Source organism: Habropoda laboriosa, unplaced genomic scaffold (assembly GCF_001263275.1).
Source record: "Habropoda laboriosa isolate 0110345459 unplaced genomic scaffold, ASM126327v1 scaffold523, whole genome shotgun sequence".
Taxonomy (NCBI): Eukaryota; Metazoa; Arthropoda; class Insecta; order Hymenoptera; family Apidae; genus Habropoda; species Habropoda laboriosa.
In genome coordinates, this window is record NW_017100752.1 from 731,325 (window position 1) to 753,892 (window position 22,568).

The 22,568-nt window shown below is 33.5% G+C and overlaps 3 protein-coding genes across 3 annotated transcripts in view; 2 read left to right on the forward strand and 1 right to left on the reverse strand.

Annotated features, from left to right (window-relative positions):
• The window catches only part of LOC108577160 (piwi-like protein 1), a 4,447-nt gene extending 3,927 nt beyond the window's left edge, over positions 1-520 (reverse strand). Inside the window, exon 1 of the mRNA XM_017940269.1 lies at positions 162-520. Coding sequence (XP_017795758.1) covers positions 162-520 — 359 coding nt within the window. The remainder of the gene's footprint in view (positions 1-161) is intronic.
• A 2,243-nt stretch (positions 521-2,763) lies between these two features.
• On the forward strand, positions 2,764-3,636 carry LOC108577158 (piwi-like protein 1). The gene is given in 3 exon segments (XM_017940267.1): positions 2,764-2,791; positions 3,069-3,232; positions 3,268-3,636. Coding segments are annotated over 3 exon segments (561 nt in total).
• A 4,089-nt stretch (positions 3,637-7,725) lies between these two features.
• LOC108577161 (insulin receptor substrate 1) lies at positions 7,726-15,711 on the forward strand. The gene is made up of 10 exons (XM_017940270.1): positions 7,726-8,110; positions 8,846-8,991; positions 9,099-9,384; positions 9,759-9,854; positions 10,658-10,960; positions 11,748-12,160; positions 12,906-13,327; positions 13,449-13,863; positions 14,029-14,269; positions 14,565-15,711. Exons 1-10 carry the CDS (start codon positions 7,726-7,728, stop codon positions 15,518-15,520), a joined length of 3,663 nt encoding a protein of 1,220 aa, XP_017795759.1. The 3' UTR covers positions 15,521-15,711.
• Positions 15,712-22,568: the final 6,857 nt, after the last annotated feature.

Genomic DNA, 22,568 nt, shown 5'->3' on the forward strand with positions numbered 1-22,568 from the left:
AATATTTTACTCCTTTTGTTGCAGTAAAAGTAGAATCTTTATCACATTTTTTTTTAATCGTTTCAATATGTATATATAAAGTTAATTAAATTCTACATTATGGAAAAGAATATTTTAAAGATATGTATTATTATTAAACATGTATAGCATGGAATACGTACCTAGCAGATTTAAGTCTACTAAGCAAAGATCCTCTACCTTGACCAACTACTGACATTGGCTTAGGATATACCAGTGGCTTGGAATCTGACATTTCTATAGGTGTCATTGTTTTCATTAGATTTAATAAATTACCTCTACCTAGTCCCATTGGAGAACTTATTGGTATTTCACTTGTAAATGTGAGATCAGAATGTTTTTGGGTTTGGTCTTTAGAACTACTAGCAACAGCTGATACAGATTGTGCTATGGTTTCATGTCCAGATTTTTCTTTTTCTTTTTCTTTTTCTTTTTCTAGTAACATTTTTAACAAGAAAGTTCCTCTTCCTTTACCAATTGGCTTTTCTTTATTCTGATCCATTTTTTTAAGATATACTATGGGATAATTGTATTTTGTATCAAATTTCTACAAAGATATTACGTAAATTTAAAATATGAAAGATAATGATAAATTAAAAACATAAATAGATTCATAACTTTTCAAATGAAACTCAAATACACAAATACACAAATTTGTATGTTGAAATAAATTATAAACACTATTAACAATAATTAATAAACATTATGTTATAACAATGCATTTTTTCCATAACTACACTAGCAAAAAAAAAAAATGAAGACCAACAACAATTTAATATGTAAAGCTATTTATAAAGGTGTTTTTCTTATTAAAGATTGTATTTATATTCAAAAGGTATTTTCCATTCTTATCATAATACATACATTTATAATGAAATTAAATTACCAAATAAATGAAATGAATATGATAGGAAATTTTTGTATCATTCAAATATGCTACATATTAATGTTAAAAAATCGATACAATTATTACATAAATGCAAAAATAGGTTGGAAGTAAATAAAGCATGTGTATGAATTAATTTTGTTAGGATCTAAAAAAACAATCATCTAGTATAATAAAAGTATTACGTTACGTACATATATACGCATATTTGCTATATTTATTTACAGAGATGGTTTCATTGAATATCATTTTTTAAATATATTTATTTGCACACATTGTTAGGACATATTTAAAAGAAAAAGAAATTAACATTAAAAAATACTATTAATATCCTGCTTACCTTGAAATTAAATATTATTTAATGGAAACAAAAGTCTGAATTATAATGATTGAAAAGATCTGTAATGACCAAAAAGAACTGTAATGACCGCAAATACATCGAAAAGAAATACAAAACATTGCTTATACAATATATACATATGCCTAAATATATACTGTATGTATGACGCTACGCTCTATGACTCATAAGAACCAACCATAAGGTTCACACTCTGCAATTTTCATGTGAATTCACACTTCCTAGTTTAACGCACTCAGCCATATTCATAGCGAACTAAATGTAACCATAATCATAATTTTCTTTTATATTCACATATAGCTCGTACCTATTGTAATGTTGCGTGGGTTCTTGGGGAATTTGATGGAATTTGCGCACGTGAAGCGCCAAAGCACTTCGGAACACGATAGTTTAGGAAAGTTAATGAATACGGTAAAATCTAATGTTGAAACTTTTAATAAACTAATAAATAACTTGATTGGAACAAGAATAAATGAAATGTTTTAACTATAACTTTATTATGCGATAATACATCTGAGCTCTTTTGGACGCGGAAAATTGAATGAATCGTCAGGTGTCGCTGGTTTCATCTCGTCTTACATGCCTTTGTTTTACAAAAGTCTCCAATCAAATCAAAGATTCCATACGACGTTTTTTGAGGATGAATTAGATTGGTTCTCATCATTTGTTTTTCGCTTCGTCTACACTATCGCACAATTTGAATTTGGCGTGTCTTAATATTCACACTACGGAGCGCCACATGACACCAGATTCAAACCGCCCTAAAGCCACGTTCATGTGCGATTAAAACTACGTTCAAGCAACAGCGCAACAGTAACATAAGATAAAGATCTTAGCGTAATGTTAAATTGTAATTTGTATGTAAACTGGAAGCATCTAGAGAGCTCAAACGTTATTTTCTGGTCCACTAATTTACACGCTTCAGCGTCTGTTCGTATCCCAACTCTAAATGTCCCTAACAAAATTAATTCATACACATGCTTTATTTACTTCCAACCTATTTTTGCATTTATGTAATAATTGTATCGATTTTTTAACATTAATATGTAGCATATTTGAATGATACAAAAATTTCCTATCATATTCATTTCATTTATTTGGTAATTTAATTTAATTATAAATGGATGTATTATGATAAAAATGGAAAATACCTTTTGAATATAAATACAATCGTATGTTTAATAAGAAAAACACCTTTATAAATAGCTTTATATATTAAACTGTTATGGATCTTCATTTTTTTTTTTGCTAGTGTAGTTACGGAAAAAACACAGTATTATTATTACATAATGTTTATTAATTATTGTTAACAATATTTATAATTTAATTTAACATAGAAATTTAATTGGATATTATGTTGTATAGATGTTTGATTTATTTGAGTTTCATTGAAAAAGTTATGAATCTATTTATGTTCTTAATTTATCATTATTACTCCAAATTTGGAATTTACTCTGATTTTTGTCAAAAACATACAAGATGTATACAAGAATTTATTGGTATGTTAAAAAAAGCTTCAAAAATTATAGGTATGACTGTAGGGGGGAGAACCACAGGTGATTCACTTAAAGGATGATGGAATTGAAAAATACATGCAAGCATTATAGAACAACATTCAACATACAGTTTCCTGAAAGAACAAATATTTTGCAATAAAGAGGTAAAGGTAAAGAGGTTACAAGGTAAAAAAAGCTTACTATAAAGTAAGTATTGTTTAATATATGTGATATACATTAATATCTTATATTATTGTTATATTCATTATACATAAATCTTTTATATTACAATAGAATAAATGTTGACCAGATCGCGTCATTGTATACAGAGGTGGTGTTGGTGATGTGCAAATTGACACTGTTGCTAAATATAAAGTAAAACAATTATTAGGGACATTTAAATATATGGAACTGACTTATTAACCAAGATTAATTGTAATAGTAGTTCAAAAACGTATTAAGACATGGCTATTTGTGAAATGTGTAAGTCTGTAGTCTAAAGAAATAAGTCTATAAAACTAGAGAATCCTTAATCAGGAACAACTGTAGATTCATATATAACGAAACCTGCTGTTTATGATTTTTTCTTAGTACCACAGAACATTTGTGAATGTACAGTATCACCAACTCACTATATTGTTGTTTATAACAATAAAAATATGAAAGCTGAACATATACAATGATTAATGTACAAGATTAGTCAATTGTACTACAATTGGGCTAGTACTATAAAAGTTTCTGCTCCTTGTCAATATGCACATATACTTGCCTCTCTTGTTGGGCAACATTTACAATTAGAACCACATCAATCACTTACTGATATGTTATATTATTGGATGTGTGCAAAAGTTTTGGTGGATTTTGCTATAAATGAATAGGTTGCGTTATTTTATACAAAATAATTGATTTCATTAATTATATAGTTGCATTGTTTTCGGTAATCTTCTTTCATCATTTTCGCAGCCGTTCGATTTTTATTATAAAAAATACTTGATTTTTGTTCAAAAAAACATGACATATGGTTTTTGGAGGCTTCAAGAGACTGGAACATTTTTAAATGGAACATAAAATTGGAACTAATTTAACTGTTTTCTAATGCACGGAATAAATGAAAATCTGACGGAGCTATGTTAGGTGAGTATGGGGGATGCGTTTAAGTTTCTTCGAATGCCAAAATGCAGTCGCTCTATTGACGTTCAACCTATCAGCAATTTCATCTGTCAAAATTCGTGAATTTACCTTCATAAAATTGTGAACAATATCATCATCAATGACAAAAGGCCGTCCAAAACGGGGCTTATCATTAAGGTCAAAATCATTACGTTTAAATTTAGCAAACCATGTTTCACATGTTGGGATCGACGTAGCAGCCTCTCGAAACACGTCATAAATGTTTTTCACGGATTGGTAATGTTTGTTTCTCTATGAATCTCATCCATCATTATGACATGCAAATGATATCTATCAGTGTCCATTTTCAATTTAAAGCAAAACAATTCATACAAGTTAGTCAGTATTTATTCCAAATAACAATTGACTGTGCTATGTTACCAAAGAAATAAAATATTGTAACAGATTGCCTATTGTTTTCATGAAATTATATCGATTTCGCCATCTATTGAGAATCCATCAAAACTTCTGCACGCACCCAATACTTGTAAGCTATTTTTATCTATCACTGACTCAATATCATAGCAAATTATTGATGAAGACTGTGTATGTTATATAGTATAAACAAAAATTGTTTAAATACATAAAAAAAATATGTAAATATTTATTAGATTATCTTTTATATAATAGATCTGATATATTTTCACAAACTATTAATATACAGATTTAAACAGTATTATAATGAGAAACAAAGCTTTTTCTTTTGTAAAATACAAGTTAAACATTTCTTACATTCATATTAATGTACAATAATATCAGTATTAACAAGTTACACTAAACATTCAACAAATTTTTATGAAATTAGGTTAAAAATTCATATTACACTTATCAGCTACATATTTTTAAAAAATATATTCACATATACATATATTCACATAATGTAATTAAATATACATATTGTATTGCAGTGATTGAAAGGTTTTTTTGTAGTATACAAATAAATAAATATATACGTTTTATAAATATGATTATTGCATTTGATCATCTACATTTTGTTTACTAACATTTTTCTGTGTTGAGACATTGACTACGGTGGCTATAATCATAAGGTTAATGCCTTAAGTAATTCCCGAATCACCAAACACTCGATATGAACCACACGAACAAAAAATTTAAGACTTAAGCGAATACGAACTCTGGACCTGGTGTATGAATATCTAATACTTCAGGAACTTTGTGAAATATATACTTCATTAATTGTTAAACTGCATATTATAACAAGGAGTTACACAAATAATAACATTTCTCCTTGCCCTTTAATTTTTATACAAATTCAACTGTGCCTATGTTTACTTTTTCAAGTTGTGCAACATAATGGTTCATTCTTTATAAGAAACTATATTCTCTTCTTCAACATTGTGCTAAAAACGATTAGTATGGCCGATTAGTACAGAGGAATTTATTTATGTTGTACTTACGTATGTGTTTACAAATGACCCTGCCGATGAGGATCCAATACCCAGATCGACGTGAACGAAATGCGTGTATCCATAGTTGTCCACCTTGACTTGAAAGCACGCATACATATTCGTGCAAGCACACGTCTTTATATTATGACGTTCTATATCAGTGTGAGACATTAAAGGAAGCAATGGCGTAACAAAAATTATAATGGCCGGAATTGTATGACCGCCCTATGTACATATAGAAATACTGTCACTGGGGATATATTAAATTTCTTACATCTATAAACAAAAAACAACATTTGAATTCACAATTATCACGGACGATTATTATAGATTAATATTTATTATCGATACAGCTGCAGAAAACTTGAATTATCGACAACTTACGTTTCTCAAAAGGATATAGCGCAACTTAAACGATCCCCGGAAGGGTCCACCGCATTGCGGTGTTTAGTCGAGACGATAGTTACGCCACTGTAAAAGAGACAGCCGCATGTGTACGTAAATACGTACGTACGTATGTGTATTTACGGTCGTGGCGTATCGCGTATCGAGTCGCCGCCGTCGCCGCCATTCGAGCGGTTAGCGCCTGCGTACATCTTGTTTACAACTGCGGAGCTTACCATACACATGACCTTTACAAGATGGACATGAGCGCCTATTTAGCTGTCTAGGCGTGCGACGGAAAAAAGTTCAAGATATGTGCGTATCGTTCGTAAACATCGACGTGTACGGGAGGAACCACGGAATCAAGTGATCTTTAGCTTGGTTATTAAGAAAAACTGTTAAAGCACACGTTCGTGATCACAAGTGACGCGGTATTTGTCGCTCGCTCGCAGGCGGAAGGGGGAAGAGGGGGATGGTGGGTACGAAAGGAGACCCAAATTTTTCACCTCAAGCAGATGTGATTGTCGTGAACAGATTTCGCTTGCGCCCGACAGAGAGTACGCGTTCAGGACGTGTTGTGGTCATTGCTACAGTGATGTTAACTGCCTCGTGAACTCTATTCGTGTGTTTCCGCAAAGTGCTCGATATATAAGGGGTGTGGGAAGAGGAGTGTGTTCTCGCATCGACCTGGAATGCTGCCGTGTTTTGATCTGCCTACTATTGCGCATGAAAAAATTGTCTTGCCCTTGACAATAGCCTATTTACCCGAAGCAAGCCGCCTTTATACCGCGTTTACCAGCGATAAGAGGGGTTCAACCACCCACCTGCGTGTGCATCGCATGTCCCTCTCTCTTTTTCTCTACCTCTCTACGTATTTCCTCTAAACGTACTCGCAAACGACAAAGCCACGAGCGCGCGCGCGTACGCCTCTGCTGTATCGTGTACACGTGAACACACCCGCGTGTGTCTGAAAGAGTTCTGTGTATCATTGTGTATACAAGCATTTCTTTACATGCTTCTTGTGTGTATACGGGCCAACCATTGTGGATCACGCAGTAAATTGTGTTATTCGACGCGATAAACAGATGCAAGAACTTTTTTGCCCGAAAAAAACAACACTCGAAGCATTTGAACAGTTCCTCGGTAAAGACAATTTACAAATGTGAAATACGTAAATGGTGGCGAATACTCTTGTCCTCAGACTGTATGCAATTCTCTGTTCTAAGACACCACACGAGAGCCACGAATCGTGACGGGTGAAATTAGACAAAACTGCGTGACAGGTGGAAGCGAGATTCATCAAGAATCATTATCGCAGAAAACTGAGCAGGTGCACGACCTCTGTGTTTTCTAAGAAACCGGCACGAAGGGATTTTCGGTTCTCGTCGGAAGATTAACCGTTTTCTAATTCCCTAACCTCGGAAAACGTGGTTAGTCGATAATACACCTTTGTCTGCACTGCATTGGGAAAGACCGATTTATGCGACGCCCTTAGTACACATTCAGTGCACATGCACTATGGTGGCGTGTTATTGCTTATTTACCCCCGACACGTGCGTCCACCGTTAGCATGCCTCGAGTACAATGATATCGACGACAACCTTTCCACGATAAAAGCAGGACGGTAGACACGTTGCGTGAAAAAACAACAATAGGATTGTGCGACATTTCAAATACGTTTCTCGAATTTCCGTTATATATGTGAAAGTGATGATGTACTATTGTATTAATTCGAGTATCGGTGCCGTGTTCCTTTAATAAAAAGTCGTTTTTAATAGAACTGTGTGTTCCTCATACCGAACTACTCTGCTTCGACAACGTGGGTGGGAACACGTATTCCTATTATGATCAACTATTAGAATAATGTGTTTGGGTACAAAATGTGCGTTACAAATTAATTATCCGTAACTGTTTTTCTACCATTTAAATGGTAGAAAATAACGTGTTATTAGAGGAGCCGCAAGATTCTTCGCGACAACGGCCTTTCCAATCGTCACTACGACGATGTCTTCGAGCAGGAGTTTAATCTCCTCTTCAGGGGGTCCCGTTGTTCTTTCTGGACATGTGAAGAAGCTGAAGACTCAGAAGAAAAAATACTTCGTGTTGCGTGGCGAATCAGCAGGATATCCTGCCTGTCTCGAATATTATGATAGTAAAAAGAAGTATGAGAACAGGCAGCCTCCGAAGCGTAGCATCTTGTTGGACAGCTGCTTCAATATCAATAAACGCGTGGACACCAAACACAAACACGTTATCGCATTGTACACAAAAGACGAATGCTTCTGCTTGATTCTGGAGAATGAAAAAGAGCTGGATGAATGGCTGAAAGCGATGCTTTTACTTCAGAGTGGAGATGTAGCCGATGGAGAGCAACCTCGGCCTATATTTGGTAATGCGCTATTACGGTTTGAATTAGAATTAGGCCGCATATTGGAGACGAAACGCGTTTCACGCATGAAAAAACTTTCGAGAGTTTTAAACGGACACTCATCCGTGCCATTAAACTGCGATGTTTTGGACTTTCAGGCCAGTTGTTTACTTGGTTTTAAATGCGTCATTGTATATAATTTCACGACAAAGAATAAAGAGTCCGAAGATCAAAATAAGAAATATGTTTGCTTTGAACAAGTTGAAAAACTTTTTTCGAATATTTTACTGTCTCTTTTGAATACTCATTTTTGATGTTTTTCAATAATTTTTCTAATTACCTATTATAGTTCTTTGTTATTTTTCATACAATTGGAAGCAAAAATTAGTATTTTAAATTGCATAAAGGAAAAGAATAGTTTTACTTCATATATTTATAGGCACATACCATAATATTTCATAAACAACTATAGTACAATTTTAACACTATGTGTATATACATATATTTAAATTTTTATTACGTATAAACTTAATATTTATGCTTTCTAATCATTTTTTGAAATTTTATTTATATTATATTCTGCAATATTGTAATGATTTATAAAGATCAATGAATGTTTTTAGCATATTTGTTTTAAGTAATTGTAATATTGATATGTGATAATGTATTCATAATAAAATTAAATATAATTCCATTTTTGCAATACTATATTACATATTAATTGTAATAAGGTATAAACATAATATTTTATTTCAGAACATGTATGGCAAGTCACAATGCAGAAGAAAGGACTAGGAGAACGAAAGAATATTCATGGTCCTTATAGGCTTTGCTTAACTGATCGAACATTAAGCCTAGTGAAAATTGGAGTCAAGGATAACTCAGATTCTATAGAATTTCCTGTAAGCTTACTAAATTAATAGATGACAGTTTCATTTTGATGGATTTATGAAAATAAATCTTTATTCTATTCAGGAAGCATAATTAACAGGAAACTTTTGTTTCATAGCTAATTTGCATCAGACGATGTGGGTATATGGAGCGTATCTTCTATATGGAAGTAGGTCGTTCTGCAGTAACTGGTGGTGGTGAATTGTGGATGGAAGCTGAAGACAACAATATAGCATACAATATGCATGCTGCTATTATGAATGCTATGAGCAATTCTAACAGTAGCAAAGATGATGTGGGACCACGTACAAGAATACGTAGTTCTTCTGCCACTGAGGCTAGCAAGCCAAATTTTGCCCTACAACACTGTCACACTGGACAAAAGTTCCATAGTTCACCATTGGGTAAGTTCTAACTTTTAAGAAATAATATTTCTATTTATATACTTTGACATGATATCAGTTATGGTTTTTTTCTATGAGTACTGACTGCAAAAATACATTTTCAGTTCTGTAAATACGTTGATCATGTGTTTATGATATTTGAATGTTTTGTTTTTTCTGAAACACTAAACGTTTTGCGCAGAAACTCCTTTGTACAAAATCATCCTACAAATTCCTTTTGAGTCCATGTGTAAGTTATCCAAGACATTGGTTTCTTCTTTACACCAGACCATAACTGCACTACATTTATATGCCTCGAAATATTGGCTGAATCACGAAATGTACAATTGAAAACTCAGCTTTAGAATAACACAAATGGGTTGCGGGTATTACAGAGGAACACAGGACGCACGAGGAGCAGGTGGATCCAGTTCAAGAACAGGAGCAGTTTAATCAGACTCAGAGTACCTCTTCTTGCAATACAGTTACGGGTCTGTTTTCTGTCATTGTAGTTGTATGCTTCTTTTTCTTGTGAGATGTGGGCATCAGAGGGTTATAATTGCGATTGTAATCGGAGACAATCAAATTTCTTATTAAATAATTCGTGCTATATACAGTTTATTCAAATATGTTTAGTTTAAACGAACTTATAAAAACAAAAATCGTGCTTATTTAAAAGAAATTAAAGAGAAGGAAGAATAATTTATTTCATCAATTCTCATAATTTCTTACACGAAAGTATTTGGAGAGAAGATTGGTAGAACGCGGTAAAAAAGAGTTATTTTGATCTAATAATTTACGTAATTTGTGTTTCGTCGTGTCGCCCAGTATATTTATTTGAATTAAGATTTTTATGAAATAGACAAGTAATTATATAAGATTCACGATAACTTACTAATCAGAAAATTTTGCGACAAAACGTACAAGGCTTTATTCATTATCGTACTCGTATGCGAGTTCCTACTATTGCACAATATGTTTCAACACTGTTCACATGACGTTGATGGACATACATATTAACGAGGCCGAGTAGAACAGAAACAAATGTGTATTGCATACTTTAAGACAGAGATTTATTCAATTTCTGAAAAGTGATCGGTGATACGCTCATTCGATAGGTAAATATTCTCTTGCGTTTACAATACTCTTTTATCCATAAATAATTACTTCCTCCGGTAAGAGTTTTTTGATTGAATCTCGATTATTATCAACAACACGTCGATTAAATTTTTGTAAAATGTGTGTGGAAAAAAGAAAAGTAGTTGTGCGACAGTGAGAGCTGTGTGGTTTGCAGCTGTTGCTGGTACCGGGGCTGGGACTGCTGGGATTGCCTCGACTAATACCAACTGTGCCACTACCACTAGACGTCGTCATTCGGTAGCGAGTCATCCCCATTCCGTCAATAATTCCCAATCCATTCATGTTACAACAACAACTACAACTACATCAACCACCACCACTATTACCATCACTACGACCGCTACCGTGACCACTACAACCACAACCGCGACAATATCCCATCAGAGAACCCTGTCGCTGCCCTTAGCTGCCGTTATTATCAATCAAATGCAATCATCTAAAAGATCAGTTTTACGCTGTATGTATTTTTGTTTCGTCATACGATAAGTCAGCAAGAGATATTCTTTGTTTCTCTTTCAGTGTCTCTGCCTCGCTGTTTCCTGTTTTTTCTGTTACCCCTCCTCTCTCTTTCTTTCTCTCTATTTCATTCCTTTCTATGGGAATTCGATTCCGTAAATAAATATGCTCGTGATCAAAACTACTTGCTACTGCGTCATATATATAGACAATATATATATACATATAATTTACGGTCTGTTCGCGAAATTATCGCGTGGTCGTCGTGGATATGCAAGCTTTTACTCGCATGCGATCAGTTGCACGATACTTCGGTAATGAAGTAACGCTTCCCCTCTTTTTTTTTTCTTTCTTTTTGTTCTTTTCGTCGTGCTAAAACAATCGATGGAATATGTTCCTACAGCATTCAGTTCTAATAACGTTACGTTTTCCTAGTTTCCACCTCCTACCAATCAACCTCTGTATGCGATTATTTTTGCAAAACATCCTGTGTGTCAATATATATATATATTTTATATATACACATACATATATATATATATATATTCCGTCTGAGTATTCCCGCCATTTGGAAACATTTCTTTGATCACTGCCCATTGCTTGACCTAAAATATATGTTTAAATAAATAACAAACTGTATACATGAATATGCGTAAATATTATACAGATCTATGGAATCATTTGAATATGCAAATGAACTAACCGCTGCTATGCTGGGAAGATGGATGCTTTTCAAATTTTGTTTGGTGAATGATTTATAACAACGTGTCTAACTAACATGTTTCTAGGTACAAAAGGACGTGACAGATGCGACAGTTTGCCGTCTAGGGCTCGCACCACCAGCGAAAGTCATCCTACGTCGATATTAAGCCATCCCAGGAATCCACATTTTGGGTCTCACGTGCTGAGACCGCACTCTATGTACGTGAGAGGCGGCCTTTCCTATTCTCCACCAATTACATCGATACCTATCAGTCCTGCATCCGGTGCATGTTCTACGGATTCAGCGGGATCGTCCCTCTCGATGGATGATGGTGGCGAAAATATATTGGAAGAGGGTACTGTATCGAGATACGGACATTCTTTGACGCCAGACGAGCCTGTTATTTTGGAGGAGAATGGCGACGATTATGCTCTTTGGTCCACGTCGCATTTGCATCACAAATATTCGCCAAATTTCAAATCGCATTCTCCTTCCCAGGTGGGTCGTCATTAGGTTTAATACATTCTAAAAAGACAAACCAGAATAATTATAATATATTGTGTATTTATTTGTCATATCAATATTAATTTCTTTTCTTTTTTGTTTGCAACTGTTATTATGTACAATTGTAACAATGCACATATATGCAGTATTAAGTGATAGTTAACTATTCTTAATATTTTAATTTGTATTTTTGGTTATTCTTGGCATAGTTTTGGCTTGTACACTTTTCTTGAACATTTTATGGCTATAAATAACATTCCTTTTTTAATAAGGACTAACTTTTTCAAAGAACCAAAAAGTATGTTGTATAAGTGCAGATGAAGCTAAGGTTATTGCTGCCTTACCAGTCTTATCAGTGCGGTTACACATTCTATGGAATTGCAGTATATTTAGGAATGACAACAATAGTTTGACAACTTATAGTTTGTCAGAATTTAAACATTATTACAAAGTATATGATACCTTTTAGGGAATGTAAGGCTATCCTACACAAAAGCAGGTATCTACTAAACAGTGAACAAAGTAGCAGTGGGCATTGAGAATTTTTAGCTAAATATTATGCAATCTCATACGAACTTTTTGTCTTATTTACTAACATAAAATTGTATCACTAGGTAAATAGATGATAAAGTGTTTAAACATTCAAGTTTACATTGCATCATCATTGTGAAATGTATTGCAACATCTTATGAAGATAGCTTGCAACGAAATAATAATGCGTTCAATTTACTGTTTGCAGCAAAGTTCCTATATAGAAATGTCCAGCCCTTGTGGATCGAGTCCTGGCCGCAGTACAGCCTATATGCCAATGAGTTTAGGAACAGGACACTCGCATTCGAGGGCGTCATCCCTCATTGAGGAGTCGGAGTCGAGCACATTACCGGAGGGTTACGTACCTATGGCACCCGTTGGAAACAATGGATACGTTGACATGGATCCTTCACATAATCATAATGGCCATTTTCCCGATGATCTGTCGCATGGTGGCAGTAGTTGTTCCGTTACTTCCGGTACACCTAGTACAGATTTGCGGTTCTCTGAGTATCATTTAGATAAAGTAACAAGTTTCTTGCCACCAGGAGAGGATTTGCAAGCTAGACCAGCAAGAGCTTATTCTATTGGCTCTCGACCAGAACCCGTTAACAGGCATCGTAAGAATAGGTATGGAAATTTGGAATAATTCATAATGTCAAGTTATTACATTGGTCATTATAAGAGAATTATATATGAGCGAAAGCGAAATGTATGGAATAATCATATTTGCTTGGTTTATTTTTGATAGATTGGATATTACTCAGCAAGAAGCTAGCAGAGTTCGAGCTTTCTCTGTAGGTAGTAGATCTAAGAGACCTGTGATTGAGAGGTTAGCGAATGTAGTCACTGCACCGTTACCTGTTGGTTGTGAGAGTACGACTTCTAATAAGTCGAACTCAGCACCGTTATTATCAAGTTCCTGGGGACACAATTCCGGTTGTTCTGTGACATCTGAGCGCATGGAAGATTTAATGGAATTGGATTTCACGAAACCCAGTATTTCTACAACTTTTAATTCACCGCCTTCATCTTATTCGCAGTCGCAATCTCAGTCACATTCATACTCTACTGCCACCGACACTAGTTCCTACGTTGATATGTCTCCTGGACAACTAGCCTCGTCGACCACTGCTCCGTACGTCGATATGAGCCGCATAAATAAGGTATTTCTGGATTTGAATTATATTGCATGCATTGATATGAAATTATTTCTGAAATTCGTGTAAGTTGGTTTTGTTGTATAACTAACACCTTTTTTCGAATAATTTTTAATATTATCACTTTCATATTAACTCCTGGTTCTTCAATTGCTATTAAAATTTTTTCAGATCAATCGTAATAACAATAACAATACAATCACTGCCAATCAAAATCATAGTCACATTCATGTATCGTCCTCTGCTTCCACACATAAACCTGTAATTACTACTTTGAAGCCCGTGGAAGAAGCAGAAGGATCATACATGAGAATGGATGGTGTTTTGGGGGATTGGTCACGTTCCGGTACAAGTCCTAAACAAATTTCATCTCCTATGCAAGAAGAATGCGTGCAATCGAACGGACCACCAGGTAAAAAGCTCATTCAATAAATGTAAAATATACACCACTGTATGTTTGATATTTATTTTGTTGTTGGAATTAAATTAAAAAATTGTAAAATTAAACTATATACTTACCAACTTTGTTAACGAATTCTTTAATTTTTTACAATTTATTTAATTTATAACTAAAACTGCTTGAATCATTTATACATGACAAACTTATTGAATAATACGCAATGCTTTGAGAAAATTATATATCATATTAAATATTTAGCTTGATATTAAATTGCTATATTAATATTTAAAAATTATTTATGTTTCAGGGGTCACAAGAACAGCACCAGTCGATCTTCCACGGCGACCACCTTCGGACTATGTTGATATGACTTTCAAATCAAGAACAAGCTTAGAACAAGACTATATAAATATGAACATGAGCAATCGAAACAATCGTAAAACAGCAGCAGCACGAACCGGTAGTCGCAAGGAGAAGTTGCGATCACAGCCGATCGCAATCCAAGCGGGAAATAAACCTATAAAAACGCCTAGTTTTTTACCCTTGAATGGAAGCCCAGAGTCGGAAAGTTTAGCGAGTACGCCAGCGTCACCTCCGCGAGCAACTCCGACAGGTTCCTCTGCGACTATTTTCCCTTTTTCCTTGAACAGTCCTCAGTCACCTGAGAAATCGTTCACTCATGAAAAGAATTCTGATAAATCTTCAGAGTTGAGTGTAATTTCCAAAAGTAATAGTAACGATCATACAATTATGGAACCTGTGAGTACTGGAATCAGCACGATCAATTCCGTTTCCGTAACGGAATCAAATAATACTTTGCCGAAAGTAATGAAGGATAGACCGTCTAGTCCTACAGGGAAGGAAAATCAAGTTAATAGAGTGATATCGATCAACACTTTGACCTCCCAAGATAACAACATATTAAATACTATAACGAAAAAGTTAGCTGATTTAAATGTAACGAAGCCACGGTTGATCACTGCGTCTCCGAACACCAGTCCTACTCTATCCGGTTTTAAGCCAACTATTGAAAACCAATCATCGTCTCCCAAATTATCAGATGAAACGCCAACGTCTTCACCTACAGCCACGCCTAGCCCATTAGAAAAAGAGAATTCTGATAAAGTGCAAACTGGTGCGGAAATTTTGCATTACGCTAGTCTTGATCTTCCCGAGGTCGGTAATACGGCACCCGTTTCGCCTGCGTCTCAAGAAGGCTTCAGTTACGCTGAAATCGATTTTGCAAAACTTGCCCAAAATTAAATAACCACCGTTTTGGATATGTAGGTGGTGTAATTATATTGGTGTAATACGTGTGTACTTCACGTGTTGTGAAAAAGCTGTATTGGCTCATTGCCTTAGTCGTGTTTCTTTCCTTTTTTTTAAACTGCATTGACAAGTGTAAACAGGGCAATCGTTGTAACATTGGTCGAACCGAACTAATGGAAATTAGGTAGAGCAAGGTGTCGGATGTAAAGTGTAGATAGTAAAATTTTATTTCTATTTATTCATACCTTTGAATCGGGGTCGTTGTATCGATCGTATGCTTATGACTTCCGGAAAACAAAATTAGTGCCCATACTTTTGATTACACCGTATCGGATATTGTTTTTTATTGAGTATGATAGCGCTTATGGGGAATATTGTTGTAAGTTGATACGACCTTTCGAGCTGGAGGACGGAACGGTATTTGCATGTCGCTTTCCGATATTCTGCGATTTTCGAAATGTTAAATTGTTTTCATTACCTTTTTTTTTTTGTTATAAGTTGAATGTTTTTTTTTTCTTTTTAATGAAGAGCATTAATATTAAACGTGAAGTCGAAATTTTATCTCATTCTATTTGTGCTATGAGTGAATGTTGTAAGAAGTATTATCTTACGTATACTTATATGGAATATATTTTCGATTCCAGCAAAAAAAGAAAGGAGTAGTATTTATCAATTATTTTAAATATATTTTTAGATGTTATAATGATTAACTTAATGTTATTTCTAATCATGTTAATTTTTAGTAAATTCGATTGCAGACTTTTGATAGTATGCAACGATACAGTATCAGAAATATGAGTATTCATTACAAGCAAGCATTTATTGCGTTGCTTCCTCACCATAAGGCAGGGATATTGTTTCCCTATGTTGGATCGATACAACTTACAAATACTTGAATTTCAGACAAGTGTACTCTATTCACAGTAAACATATACATATGTGTTATCATGCTTTTTCGTATAAATTATAAATTACCTGAATACTGTTTCCCATAATTCGTTCACATTCTTGTGTATCTAAAGAATCGTGCGTGCGGGCATATCCACTTGGTTCAGTCAAACATATACACATGTACATACGCATTTACAGGGTATTCTGTAAAACATGGTACAACTGGAAAGAGAGATGATTAATGTGTAAAAATAAAATATAAACCAGTCTTAACAAAATATTGTTGCTGAAAGGTAGAAAAAGAAATTATTTCTTAATACTACTGACGTTTTACGAGTTCGATTTTAATGGCATACTCCTCCTCGCATACAACTTAACGATAGTTCGGTTATAAATTATATCATATCGTGTATGTTTATAAGATTCTTATATGTAAGTATATGTATATGTATATTTATTTATTTTGTGGGCGCGTGTGCGTGTGCGTGTACGTGTGCATAAAATAATTCCTTCGAATGCTTCTTCTCTGAAGATTCTCGAGATAAACAAAAATGACACGTTGATTATATTATTGTATAATGATGTTGTAACATGTACATTGTTCGATTTAAGATTATTATTTGACTGACACTAGCTGAAATAAGTTTTTATTTAAAAATCGAAGCAAACGCGAGGTCTTTTTTTGTTGCAGATTAACAAGATGTCCGTCCAGTTGAAGTAGATCGCGTTGTAATAACTTCTTAGTTTCCTGGTAAAAGGAGTTCTGTTTGATTTAAAAATTAACATGTAAATATAGATTCTTTTGCAAATTAAATACTTGAGAATTTTATTATTTTATAATCGTAGATTTTCATGATGCTTCTTTTGTGAAATTCCTCACAGTCGGATCCTCGTACACAAAAAAATAAAGAAATCAAAATATGAGCTTTTTTTTTTATTTAGTAATATATTGTTATTACTTGTACATTGTCGAACAAGAAATTAAGTTTTATTTTTGTATTAACAATCAGTATTTAGTGTTCCTTAGAAACAGTTATATTTCTTTTAGAGAAATTCATTGGTCAATTAATGATTTAAGTACCTAATCATATATAACTGGTAATATCATGTGTTAGTAACTAAATACAATAATTTTAGAAGTATTGTACGTAATTATCTTATAGGCTATCTTTTATAATAAGATATGTAATATACTTATTTTATTTATTTAATTTGTAAATTAATTGTTACTTTCAACTTAACTGATTTACTGTTAAGTTTCATTTTAGTAATTAACTCAGTTCGTTAACGAGGGATGTCAATCATAAACCAACTAACTAATTGGTGTACATTTTGTTTTATGAAAGTTGTCAATAATGTGTGTACATTTTTAACTTTACCTTTTTTCTTTTTTTTTAAATCTTACACATTTATTTGTAATATCTTGATTTAAATTTAAAAGAGCAATTGGGAATCGAAATTTAGTCTTATGAAAATATCTTGGAAAACGTATTCTATTCTTATTTTAAAGATCGTTATGTTAGCTTATGAAAAAATTAAGAACTATAAATTAATTCCTTACTGTGTAGATATACGTCGTTACAAAAGAAATGTATAAACTGAGGAAAGTACTGTTGACTTATATGTACATATAATATTTAAATATAATACATAATAATAAGTATTTTACTGATAAATCAAATATTTATTTTACTACCAAGTAATTTTAAATTATCTATTTAATCACCACCGTTTACAATCCACTACCGCTTTCTCTTCATAGAAATTTTATTTTTGTTTTACTAACATAATTTTACAAGTTATGCTAATATAACTTAAGTTTTAAATGAAATTAGTTTTTGAAATAGGTTAAACCTTAACGATTAAAAAAACTATTACGTACTTACAGTAATATTAAAAAACATTTTTATTTATCATCAATATGCAATTAGTGCAAAGTGAACCTCCAAATTTTAGTAACGTAATAACATAAAAATTGTTTAATATCTTTCATGTCAGATGTAAAAAAAATTATATCACAACATTGCAGGACACGAAAAATAATAATACTTAGAGAAAAGCTGAAAAGTAACTAAAATACGCTATATTTAATAGATAAAAATAATTAATACTCCAGGCATCGGTAAATTGATAATAGAGTATTTCTTCCTTACCTATCGTTACACTTATTTTCTGCAATCGGCTGAATAACCAAGTAAATACAGCAACGTGGTTCCCATCCAATTTTTCAAATGAATATCAATAATTTTACAAATTGCTATAAATTACACTAAACTAATTCACGAAGAAATTAGAAACAGTTCAACAATACTCATCTTCTCATCGCCGAATAACGCGTCTCTTTATTTATCATTAGCAGTATCGAAGAAAGATTGCGCCCCTGTGACCATGTAATCCGAATGTCCACGACAAACACGTGCAACAAACACGGGGCGGCGTGGATTGGAAAGTCAGGATAACCTCACTATTGAGGAAAAACACGGTTTCACCGTGAATGTCGAGCATATTACGTGCCAGCAGGGCGAAAAGGGGGATGAGCGTGCGTGTTTACAGAAACTGTTAGGATTCTATACGTTTGAAGTAGCCTTCCTACGGCGTTTCCCTTATTTCTGCCAAATTGGCCCTGTCCTAGCCCGCCGTGGACACGTCAAGGTACTTAACTGCAGGTAAACATACCCTAAATCATGAGCTAGGATGAGGGATGAGAAGCAGGCCGACCTTACTCTTCGTAAAATTGCACCGTATCGCGAGCACCTATTGTTATTCCCTTCTATAGGCTGTTCGCTTCTGTACAAGCACGCCCATTGAACCGTTCGAACTATGCTCTTGTTGTTACGGCACAGGTATGCACATCAACGCTCCCTGAATACTTCCTAATCGTGAGCAGTCCGTAGAAATTTTTATTCTTTTCTCGAGTCTCTCACCCACTATTGCCGTTGAATTGACACGCGAAGTTTTCGGTTTTTCTAATTGCTTTTTCGCACACTAGGGTACGTGCTTGCTTATGGTACGATAATTAGAGAGCTTATATCAACTGGCGTTTTTAGAGTAAAATTATGATTTCGAATGAACATTGATATTGTTCCGAATGACCTCAGTGGCTAATCTAGATAAAACTTGGTAAATGTTATGAGGGGTGTGAAAGGACTCGAAATATAATATCTTAGCTTGGGGAATTCACCCGTTCGGAAGGTACAGGTTCTAACCTAACCTAACCTAACAAATCTGCCAAAATCTTCGAGTTAGAATGTTACATTTTGTTTCTTTTTGTAAAATAAAATTAGCAGCTTTTAAATATTTTTTAGAATAAATTATGACAAATTTATTTACAATTATATATCTGTTAGAAAAATAACAGAAATAACATGAAAAGTTAACAGAACCTTTTATATTACTTATGTTAGCTTATGTAACATATGTACAGTTGTTAGATTTAGTCTAATGAAAAATATTAAAAGATTGCAATAATTTAAGATAACGTTCGTGTTTCCGAAAAAATGTAGGTAAAGAAACTGTAGCTTATGAAAGTTATGTGTACTTAAATATAGTTCAATTTCTGTGTAAAATAATTTTTTGTAAAGTTCAAGGAAAGTCTTGAAACTTCGTGGCGACACTTAAGTAGAGCACAGTAGAATTGATATTGAACGTGAAATTCATTTCAAATTTCATTTCAATGATCTTTAGTTTAGTATAATTTAAATTCATCTATACCTAAACGTTCCAAAACTAGTTTAGTTTAGTTGAGATTCATCTACACCTAAATCATCTAAAACTAGTTCAGTTTAGTTTAAATTAAAACTCAACCGAAACTCGCTAAAATGAAGTTTTGTCAGAAATAAACTAACTACGATCACATAAAAGTAATTTCTGTCCGGTATGAGTATAAAATACATAAAAAATAATCTAAGTTGTCTAACCTAATTAGAAATCCAGCACATTTGCCAAATCGGTCAAGTATAAATATTATTTTTCATACCGTTACATTAAAAAATTTCTTTGCTAAATTCTTATAAGCATTTGAATTACATTATTACAACGACTTACTTTAGAATACAGATTTAATCACATTGGCTTCTGAAATAAATTATTTATTATTCAACAACCATACAAATATTTGTCATTTAATGGTTTTAAGCCTAATTATTAAAGAAATTTATTTTAAATGTAAAAATATGAGCACCAATCAAGAACTTTGGCACTAAAATTTTAAAAAATTCAAAAAGTGGAGTTATCCACATTGGCTTCTGAAATAAATTGTTTATTATTCAACGGCCACACAAATTTTTGTCATTTACTGGTGCTAAGCCTAATTATTAAGAAGATTTATTTTAAATACAAAAAGATAAGCACCAATCAACTACTTTGGCACTAAAATTGAAAAAAATTCAAAAAGTGGAATTAACCACTTTCAGTATATTCGGATAAAAATTAATCTGAATTTATTATTCCTCACAAACGCGACGATCGATAAATAACCAAAAAATTTATAAAAGCCTGTCGAATTTTTCTTCGTTTATCTCTCCGAATTTAAGGACCTGAAGCAATCGGTGCAACTTCGTTTACGAGAATACGTTACTACCCCGAAATGTAGACAAACTGATTACCGCCGAGCTGATTAAGGAGCGGCCCGTTTTACGAGTTTCGTTGACATGTCGACCCTCTAACTTTCGTTGCGCATGTACAAGATACGTGGGTGGAGCTCGAGTAGGCGTCGCGACGCCGGTGGCCGGGCTTCTATAGGTACCCACACGAGGGGAGGAAAGATCGATTCAGATATTTTCAAAGGGAAACGCTACCATTGCTGCCCAGCTTCCATCTTCCGTTCGCGATACAAGATACGTATCTAAATAGTTACGTATTATACGATGTGTGTAGTTTTATTAATCGAACTAATATTCACGTCGATGGAATAAAATAATACTTAGTGGTGGGGGGGTATTTTATGAAGGTAAGTTTTACAGATAAGAAAGATTCTTAGCTGAATCCAATAAGTTTTCACTTTTGAACAGATTGAAGCAGAGTGTTTCAAACTTTATTCATACACTATTTAAACTTGTATCACCTTTTCTTTTATCATTATTGAATCAATAATAATGAAATTAATAGTAATAATATTGATGCTTTAAGTTATAATACGTTTTACATAATGCAATATATTCCCATATTATTCAAACTTATATTTTTTTGTGCATCAGTATGGATGCTTTGAGTTGTAGTATTTTTTAAATAAGGCGATGTAATTTAAATAACGATAATTTACAGTACCTTTTCATTTAGTCTAAATGAAGTTATTTAAATATTACGTATTTTTCAGAGAATACCGCATAATAAGAATGTTATGTGAAATTTAATAGGGACATTTCTTAAGTTAAATTATTTATCTACACATTTAACTAACGGTAGTTATCGTATAATTCAAAATGAAATAAGATTAATTTTACGTTTTGTAACTTGAATATATTTTACAGTTCCGAGTTATGAGTCTTTAAAAGGAATACAGTTTATCTTGTTAGGAAGTTTCAAAGAAGCTAGTTTTCTTCTTATTTGTCACGATGTGAAATGGTGTTAAATGGCAAGACGATGCGCTTAACCCTAATGCGGTCCTCGGGTCTTTTTTGACCCATCCTCTTCTTATTTTTTAAATAACTTTCGTTGTTATCAAGTTCATGCCTGCTAAAGTTTATTATTTAGATTCACGTAGCGTGCTGGTAACAAAAATTCTCACACGCAACGTCTTTGGCTCTCTTTCGACCCAAAAAAAACCGAAGAACTGAAGAACGCATTAGAGTTAAAATTTATAGTAAATCACAGCAAATGTAAAAAATCTGTTCGAACCATCTTACACCGCGTAAAAACTAACGAAACTCAGTCCCCTTCTATTTTCCTCAAAAATCCACTACTTACAACAAAAACGCTAGGATATAATAGCGCAACCACCGAAAAACAAAGCCAAAGATCTTAAGTGCACAGTCGAAAACAGACGAAAGCACTAGTGGTCAAGGGTTAAACATTATTTGGGAACGAATAAAAACGGCATTTACTCTGTACGTACACTCGAATGTCTGTTTCTTCGCGTTTATTCGCCGTATCGGAAATATCTGCCGTGTTCTCAGCGTGAATCGAAGGCAAGAGAATCACCGGGATCGGAATT